The 9,835-nt window shown below is 39.5% G+C and overlaps 1 protein-coding gene across 1 annotated transcript in view; it reads left to right on the forward strand.

The window, feature by feature from the left end:
* PRDM6 (PR/SET domain 6) overlaps positions 1-9,528 on the forward strand; it is a 169,217-nt gene extending 159,689 nt beyond the window's left edge. Inside the window, exon 8 of the mRNA XM_069745386.1 lies at positions 8,656-9,528. Within this exon, the coding sequence (XP_069601487.1) occupies positions 8,656-8,770 (115 nt within the window). The 3' untranslated portion in view covers positions 8,771-9,528. The remainder of the gene's footprint in view (positions 1-8,655) is intronic.
* The last annotated feature ends 307 nt before the right edge of the window (positions 9,529-9,835 follow it).

Genomic DNA, 9,835 nt, shown 5'->3' on the forward strand with positions numbered 1-9,835 from the left:
ATACACAGGAAACTTGGCTCTTCTCATAGAGGCTTATCTCCAGGGAAAACAAAATGGTGGAATGTTGGTTTTCCAACATGTTGGTCCTTCTTTGCACTGATATCATGTGGCATGGTCCATCCAACCGATGTCAGTGGATTAGGTCAACTTTGGTCTAATGTGTATGGCGGTCTGAAAGGGAATCTTTCATCAGGTTTCTGACACCTAATCTGAGAGCAGCCAAATTTAGGAGCAGAGACCCTGATTCCAGTGATGTATCACTTTCTGGGCTATTTGATGTCATTTTGTTAAAATCATTGTTTTTAATGCTTGCAGTTCTCTGAATGTAGAGCTCTGTATAACCCCGCCCAGACGACTGATAGGCTGCTACCTTCCCATGTACAGTGTAAACCAAAACCAAAACCAAATCAGTGATAGGGCGGAGTTATACAGAGTTTATGAATATGTAGGACTACCTGCCAGCAGATTTATTAGTCCTCTAGTGATAATTTCCTGCTAATAAAACAGTGATTTTATCAAAACTACAGTAAGCAGCCCAGTAAGTTACACATCACTGGAATCAGGGTCTCTGTCTCTACATTATTCTATTCTCAGATCATATAGTAAAAAACTGGTGACAGATTCCTTTTAAATCCCCTCTACTGCTAGAGTCTGATATAATTTCTGATTGTGTCGGATAACACAAACTAAATATTATAATTGCCTTTATACATACAGGCATAACCACCTCTGATCAAGTAAGGTAAGATGTACATTTTGTACGGGTATATAGTAATTAGCATCCACACAAGGTCCCTATGACAACACTGAAATTAAGGGAAATTAGACAGCATGTTCTCCATTTCAGTAACACATTCTTGGCCATGGATTCCCCAATGTATAAAAGTAATATATTGAAAAAAACTGTTTTCACATTTCTGATGTTGGTTTTTACTTTTTTTTTTTTTACATCTTATCATCCTGGATCCTGGAAATATGAAATTTGGAAAAGTAATAAAGTGAATGTGGTTTTGACTGTTATCAATGGGCCAATTGCAACCCAGTAATGACATGGAGAATAGTTCTTTACTAGGGAAGAGCGGAAGTTCCGGTTCTGATTCCCTCCCAAACTTTAGTCCGAACTGTACCCAAACTTCAACCTCAACCCGAACCTCATTGAAATCAATGGGTACCCGAACTTTGGAGTTGGAAAATATTTCTCTCTATTTCTCTATCTCTCCCCATTGACTCCTGAACTGTAAAATGTACTTCCAGGAGAAGTCCATGTTCGGAGTTCAGCACCGGACTCTACGTTTTCAGTACGAACCCCGAACTTTACAGTTCAGGCTCACTCATCTCTGGTCTTTACCTGTCTGATAGAGAGATAACTGGGTATAGGCAGATAGATGTGTAGAAATATATAAAATAGATCAAAGTTGCTATTTAATATGATTTTTCATCATTACTTACCTAAAACAAGCAGTTTTTATTGACTACAATCATGTGGATTATAGGATTAATGCAGTAATGTAGTCCAGAAAGATATACGGCACTCCTAATGTGATGAGAGGTGCCCAAGTAGGGTTTCCAGCCCGTGATTAGTGTTAATACAACTTGGCACTCAGAAGGAGATGCAAGGAATGAAAGAGTTAATTTATTTAGCCAATCTTTATAATTTACCGTTTTCGGTCCTACAATTGGACCTTCATCAGAACTGATTGCATCTGGGTAAAAGGATGGACTGCCTTGGATAGCGCTGGTGTCTGCGACGCACGTCGTTGGGACTGCCTCCCTTCCACAGTGACGTGCGTCGCCGACACCAGCGCTATCCAAGGCAGTCCATCCTTTTACCCAGATGCAATCAGTTCTGATGAAGGTCCAATTGTAGGACCGAAAACGGTAAATTATAAAGATTGGCTAAATAAATTAACTCTTTCATTCCTTGCATCTCCTGAGTGCCAAGTTGTATCTACCCTAATGCAGTAATTAAGGTACCAGCCAATGGATGGCGCTGTCCCATTATAGGACTGTCACATGTTTGAGAATGGAAGAATCCCTGGAGGAAATCCTCCAGAAAGCAGTTACAAAACTCGGCCACCTCAAGGAGTGTAACAGGCATTACCAGATCCCGAAATACAACATTAAGATGCAACAGAGTTGCTGTAGTTATGATGTCTCCTCTCCCTGTAGTTACAGGTTGTGGGCTGTGATAAATAGCCCCCATTAGGGCTCTGCTGTTTGAAGAAATGGAAAAAGAGATGCTGAAATCCTGTCAGATATATAATTGATTTCCCCTGACTGCTGTGTAAATAGATTTTAGTAATTAATTGAAGAGGTTCTGAGGTCAAAACGGAAAATGGATTTATTTAAATACTCAGGCCTTATGTATCTGTAACCCTGTAGACGCCTTCATCTCCTCCTAGGTATAGTGTAAATTATGTATTAATAATAAACGATTTACAATCAAATGTTATTGTATCTGAAATAAAAATGTTTGTGAGCAAATATGTAGCTTTATTGCTTGTTATCATCAGATTATTATATTTCTCAGATTATTATATTTTTTAACCCTGATAAATTATTCCCATTGCCAGGACACACACTATTTTTTGCAGAGCCACCAAAGCAGAACGGGTCTGATTTCCCATTTAAATCGTATTAGGTCTAAGGGGCAACTTTTTCCTTGTGGAGAGTGACATGTCAAGCCTCGCGTGTCAGAGTGAGGAGACTTAAAAGCTATGCATGCTTTTCTGAGAAAATAAATATGAAAATGCAAACAATTTGCACATTCTGCATTGAAGAATGGAACTACACTTTTTTTCATGCATTTTTTCAGGCTCCACATACACGGTGTGATAGATCAACTCACTCATAGGAATGCTTCTCGTTTAACTTTTCAATTGAATTATTAAAAACAGGCATCACAAACCAGTCCAAGCTAAAGAAATACACATAGTCAGTCTTCTTGACATAAACAAAACAACACTCAATATTGTCCTTATAACTGTAAAGAAACAAGATTCAGCTGTTTAAAGAACTCTCCTTAAGTCTAAAGGCTTCAATTTTTCCTCCTGGACTCCTCCCCAGGGTGGAGATATGATGAACAGCTGCCCCGCCCACTTCTTCAGCTGTTCATAATAGACCTGGGCCTGTTATGGCTGATTAACCCCTGTTAGCACATAACATGCTGGAGAAAAAATTCCCGGTTTATATCACTGAAGCTAATAGCCTCAGTGAAACATATCTCCCCTCTAGCACATTACCAGTGACCATCTTGCATGCACTGTGTGCAGAATTATTAGGCAAGTTGTATTTTGATCACATGATACTTTTTATACATGTTGTCCTACTCCGAGCTGTTCAGGCTTGAGAGCCAACTACCAATTAAGTAAATCAGATGATGTGCATCTCTGTAATGAGGAGGGGTGTTGTCTAATGACTTCAACACCCTATGTAAGGTGTGCTTAATTATTAGGTAACTTCCTTTTTTTTGGCAAAATGGGTCAGAAGAGAGATTTTACGGGCCCTGAAAAGTCCAAAATTGTGAGATGTCTTGCAGAGGGATGCAGCAGTCTTAAAATTGCCAAACTTTTGAAGCGTGATCACCGAACAATCAAGCGTTTCATGGCCAATAGCCAACAACGTTGCAAGAAGCGTGTTGGGCGAAAATGGCGCAAAATAACTGCCCATGAATTGAGGAAAATCAAGCGTGAAGCTGCCAAGATGCCATTTGCCACCAGTTTTGCCATATTTCAGAGCTGCAACATTACTGGAGTAACAAAAAGCACAAGGTGTGCGATACTCAGGGACATGGCCAAGGTAAGGAAGGCTGAAAAACAACCAACTTTGAACACGAAACATAAGATAAAACGTCAAGACTGGGCCAAGAAATATCTTAAGACTGACTTTTCAAAGGTTTTATGGACTGATGAAATGAGAGTGACTCTTGATGGGCCAGATGAATGGGCCAGAGGCTGGATCAGTAAAGGGCAGAGAGCTCCACTCTGACTCAGATGCCATCAAGGTGGAGGTGGGGTACTGGTATGGGCTGGTATCATCAAAGATGAACTTATGGGACCTTTTCGGGTTGAGGATGGAGTGAAGCTCAACTCCCAGACCTAATGCCAGTTTCTGGAAGACAACTTTCTTCAAGGAGTGTTACACGAAGAAGTCGGTATCGTTCAAGAAAAACATGATTTTCATGCAGGACAATGCTCCATCACATGCCTCCAACTACTCCACAGTGTGGCTGGCCTGTAAAGGTCTCAAAGAAGAAAAACTAATGACATGGCCCCCTTGTTCACCTGATCTGAACCCCATAGAGAACCTGTGGTCCCTCATAAAATGTGAGATCTACAGGGAGGGAAAACAGTCCACCTCTCGGAACAGTGTCTGGGAGGCTGTGGTGGCTGCTGCACGCAATGTTGATCGTAAACAGATCAAGCAACTGACAGAATCTATGAATGAAAGGCTGTTGAGTGTCATCATAAAGAAAGGTGGCTATATTGGTCACTAATTTTTGGGGTTTTGTTTTTGTATGTCAGAAATGTTTATTTCTAAATTTTGTGCAGTTATATTGGTTTACCTGTTGAAAATAAACAAGTGAGATGGGAATATATTTGGTTTTTATTAAGTTGCCTAATAATTCTGCACAGTAATAGTTACCTGCACAAACAGATATCCTCCTAAGATAGCCAAATCTAAAAAAAAAAAACACTCCAACTTCTAAAAGTAAAAAGCAGCTGATTTTCTGTGCAGTGAAATGTAGCAGAAAAATTCAATATTTACACTATGTGGGAACATACCTTTAAATTATTGAATTCAATAATTAGGCTATGTCTGACTTTAAGGGGTTGGCTTATGAGATATACTAGTACACTGTCTAACCATGGTACCTGTGAGATAATTTCTTTCCTTCTGTGAGTGAGACAATTTGAATACGTTTCTCCCATGGAGCATTGCCAAAAAGACTCCATATTCCACTGGTCTCTTTAAGGAGAACCAGTACTCTCTCCATTCTGCCCTCTAGACTTTCCATTGATGAGGTGGCAAGCTCTCCAATCAGGCTGTCCATAGAGGAGTTTTTAGCTTGGCATCTATCCCTGGTCATGTTGTAAGGCTTATCATAGGGTCAGGCATTGACTGATAAGATACATACATTACCTTTCCGAGGAGGTAATTGCAAGATAGTTTCTAGTATTCTGCAGAGAGCTGACTTGAATACTCATCCCTAATGGATCATTGCCATACTCACATATTCAGATGGTCTCTTCAAGGAAAACTAATACTTCCACCTTGCTTTTGTATTTCATTATTACATTAAAAAACTATAACTATTTTTCCCCTCAAGAGTTGTAAGGGCGCTCCTGAGCCTGCGTACAGCCATGGCAGTTCGCATTAACCACCTTAGTACCATGCCACAGGACAAGAAAGGGTTTGGGATCTTGAATTATTTATTTACCTTTATACGAAGCTCTTCTATTGGAACTACATCGAGATTAAAGGGAGGGTAATGCAGACCTGTGAGATAGTATTTAAGTGCTTGGGAAGTAGTAAATGCCTCTGTTCCAAGTTTGTCATGCAGTAAAAGGTAGTATATTTTGGCACACCAATCCACTAACTAATCAGTTTTCTAATAAACAATCAGCAATACACTAATGTGTCATCAGCACTCCAGGCGCTCGGAGAGAATCATCTGCCCATAGACATTAATGAATACACCAAAAATCATTAGCCAATCAATACTTCTGAGTTATTTTCATTGAGCTGATAGGTCTGATACATTAAAGCTGACATTTTACATTTGTCAAAATCACACTGCAGTTTTTTTACCAGTAGAACAGGCAGCTAAGAATATTCCCAGAAAGACAATCAAGGAAAAACAACCCATTTATAAGTATATGCCCAATGACTTCGGCAGCTCAGGTGAATATATTGCCAGAAGTGTAAGGGAATGTTTTCATGCATCCTAAGTACCATATATCAGTCCGGGATTGCAGACATAGACAAAGTGATGAAAGTAAACAGATTAAAAATGGATCCATCATGCGGACCTGTAGTCACAGACGTGCATGGGCTTGCACCATGCTCAGCGAGTTAGTTCCCTAGAAATGTTTGTGTTAGTGAGTTAGTGAGACGTGAGGCACTTCGTACCTCAATGATATTATTTCTTTGCAGGCTAAATTTAGTTTTCAGTAGTAAAATGGCTGCTCCCAGACCTACTTCATCAAAACGTTTGAACTTAAAGGGTTTGTCCGGCCTTAGGCTACAAATCTTCAGTCATTCTATGTGACTGCAGACTTGTGAATCCTCACATCACACTGCACACTGTGAGGATTCTCCAGAGCCTGAGCCAAGAACGAGCGGTCATGTGGTTGCATGTATGTGATATGAAAATTCCTGCCACATTCCGACTACGCTGTTTCCGGATAGCTCAATACACCTGCATTGAATGATGCCATGCCCATATAGTTGGCTAATGACCGCATGTATGCAAATCACATACTTGCATTGCGGTCACTCGCCTGACACACCTGAGAATCCTAATAGCGTGCAGTGTGAGCGATGTGAGTATTTACAAATCTGCAGTCACATAGAATGACTGCAGACTTATAGTCTAAGTCCGAAGAACCCCTTTAAAGGGGTTGTCTTATGAAAACAAGTCAGCACCTATGTGTAGGGTGATGGTATTGATCGGTGAGGATTAGTGATGAGCGAGTGTACTCGTTGCTCGGGTGATCTCCGAGTATTTGCTTGTGTTCGGAGATTAAGTTTTCATCGCCTCAGCTGAATGATTAACAGCTATGAGCCAGGCTGAGAACATGTGGTGTTGCCTGGTTGCTAGGCAATCCTCACATGTGATCAAGCTGGCTAGTAGCTGTAAATCATTCAGCTGCCGCGATGAAAACTTAATCTCCGAATACTAACATATGCTCGGGAACACCCGAGAAATGAGTACACTCGCTCATCTCTAGTGAGGGTCTGACTACTGGGACCCCCACTAATCACCAGAATGGAGCACTTTTTCCCATTGCAAAGTAGAGCGATTGGTTAAAGACTTGACTGTCTCTCTATGCTTACCCAATGGGTCTGAAAAATGCTGTGTTCAGCTTTTTTTGTTAGCCATGCAGAAAACTACCTTTCTGAGCAATGGGGGTCCGATTCCTGAGACAGAATAGGGAATCTTTATCCTGGACGGGGCATTTTTATACCCGTTACAAAATGGAGCTGCAGGCTGGATGCCTGGGGATAGACCTGTTGCTTCATTTTTTTTAATGGAGATAAAAATGCCTTGTCGAAGATATAAACTCTGCATCAGAGATCTAACCAACACCGATCAGTAGGTTGGATAGGTGATTACTTGTTTTCACTGAATAACCCCTTTAAGATTCTGTCAGTGACTTTTAAGTTTTTATTGGAGATCATCTGTTGGTGAGTTTCACCCTTATTTTATCTAAGGATAAGGACAATTGGTCATGACTCCTATATAGTTAACATATTAATGTAATCCTATAAACAGCAGTTGTTCTGCCAATGTACTGTCACTGCCGTGTATGGGCCAGGTTGTGCTGACCCGTAAGGATTAGCTTTCTTTATTGGAAATTTGAGAACACATTTTCAGAACACACCATGTACTTACACTTCTTGAGAACAATATAATATTGGTTGTAAAGAACAAACCGAGTCCGTAAGATAGGAAAAGTTTCTTCTAATGTATTGAAACACTCATAAGATTTCTTATAAAAAAATGTCCCATGACTTAAATGTAATTTTAAGTGAAACGTTCATTATCATTAATGAAACAAGCAAAAACAGAATTCTTCTCTCATTATGTTTTTCATCCTTTATATTTTTTTAATGAAATGTGCATTGAATGGCCGGCTAATAGTGTAGATAGTGACGGACTAGTGAGGAAGTCAATATTTTTATGCACTGCAAATGAAGCTAAGCTCCGATACCGGACACAAAAAATGAACAGACGTGGTGCTGTTTCTAAAAGAAAGTTGCTATGGTTTTTTTGCAGTTTTTTTTTTTAAATATCTGCAATTTAATATCTGCTATAATAAATTAGTCTATAATCATAAATGTAATAAATGTGTCTTTTTATATGACCTTTTTTGTATACTATTTGTCATCTCCTTTTCATTTGGCCAATAAAGTGTCAATTTGTATGTTTTCTTTTTTATATATGCATCATAGTATATACTTCTTATTTTATGAGCTCATGTCTCACTTCCAGGCTCATAGGAAACCCAAATCATTGAATCCCAGATCTGAAATTAGCAGAAGATGAAATTCTATTTGTCATCAATTTCTTTTGGGAGGTTGCAGAGCAGAAAACCACAGACACGATTCTACTTTGATGGCTCTCTCCTAAAAATCTCTTTTTGTTCTTTATCTATTTGATGTGACAGTGATCAGTGCAGGGACAAGACAGCCCTCTCTAGAGAAATCACCTCCCCCCCATCCTATTGACAGATTCCTGTGATCTGAATCAGACGGACCATGCCCTATTATAGTCACTAAGGCACCGCTAGTAGCCGCCAATTAAACCTTTTTGGATGATGAAACCAGAGGCCGCTTTTGAGTGTCTGTTCCTATTAAGTACACTGAGAAAACTTCTGACACAAACACCAAAGCTTCCATGGTCTTAATTTTTATGTTTGCCTCCTCTAGATGCGAGAGGTGCGAGAGGAGCTTCACGCAAGCCACACAGCTGAGTCGACATCAGAGGATGCCCAACGAGTGCAAGCCGATAACAGAGAGCACAGAATCAATTGAAGTGGATTAACTGATTGACTGGTTGGAATTAAACTGCAAGGAAAGTCATGATTACATGTCACGGACACTTAAGCAAAACCAAAGATTTCCTCGGAACAACTTTCAATCAGGCCCAGAAAACCAAAAGCAGTAATAAAATAAGTAAGATGTTAAGGGATATTGATCTTGGCATGGAAGAGAGACCAAGAAAGACATTATTTATTTATGAGTGGGGGTGAATTATATTTCAAAGGACAGGGGGACTTAACCTTTTCAGTCCCACCATCTATATATAGCTTTATTTCTAAATGCATTTTGTAAAAAATAATGTTATTTAATACCAAAGCAAAAGTCAAGTTCTTCTGTTAATGCCCACATATCTGTCTATGAATGCACACGGACATGTTTAGAAAAGCACCTTTTTGCAGCATGATACCATTCCTCTAGAGACAAGGGCCAGGTTGGCAAGAATATCCTGGAATTTAGAAGACCAGAAGGAAATTCCTTTCTGCTTCGTTTCTCACCTGGTTAAGAGATGATGTTGATGATTTCAAGTATTCGTCCAGACATTGTGATGAGACATTGTGATGGGAGCCATGTTTGAGTCATTTTGAACTGATTACTGACCAAAGAGGACATTTCACTCATCCATCATCTATTGAGTCTACTTACAAATCATACTTTGTGCACTTTCATGTTAAAGATTTCACAGACATTGTTTATGGTAAGTGGGATAATTTGGGGACTTAAACATGTTGCAATACTCCAAATAAAATATATATGTATAGATTTTCTGTGTGGATATTCTTAACTTGTTGGTAAAAAAAGCTTATTAATTACTGAAATGATGCCTTCTCTAATAACAATTATCTTGTTGATCCGCTAATTGCAATCTCTCTCCAACTTGTCCTAAAGTGAAAATGTGGTATTACATGTTGGCCATTTGGATGAATGGTTAAATCAGAATGAATGGTTACCATACATCTAACATAGACCCGACTGCAACATCACACCGCCAGCACAAGTCTGACACAGAGGTGAAGATAGCATAGTGGGACAACGGTACCATCTTCAAAAGGAGTGAGTTCATATGCCG

The sequence above is a fragment of the Ranitomeya imitator genome, chromosome 1, assembly GCF_032444005.1.
Source record: "Ranitomeya imitator isolate aRanImi1 chromosome 1, aRanImi1.pri, whole genome shotgun sequence".
NCBI lineage: Eukaryota > Metazoa > Chordata > Amphibia > Anura > Dendrobatidae > Ranitomeya > Ranitomeya imitator.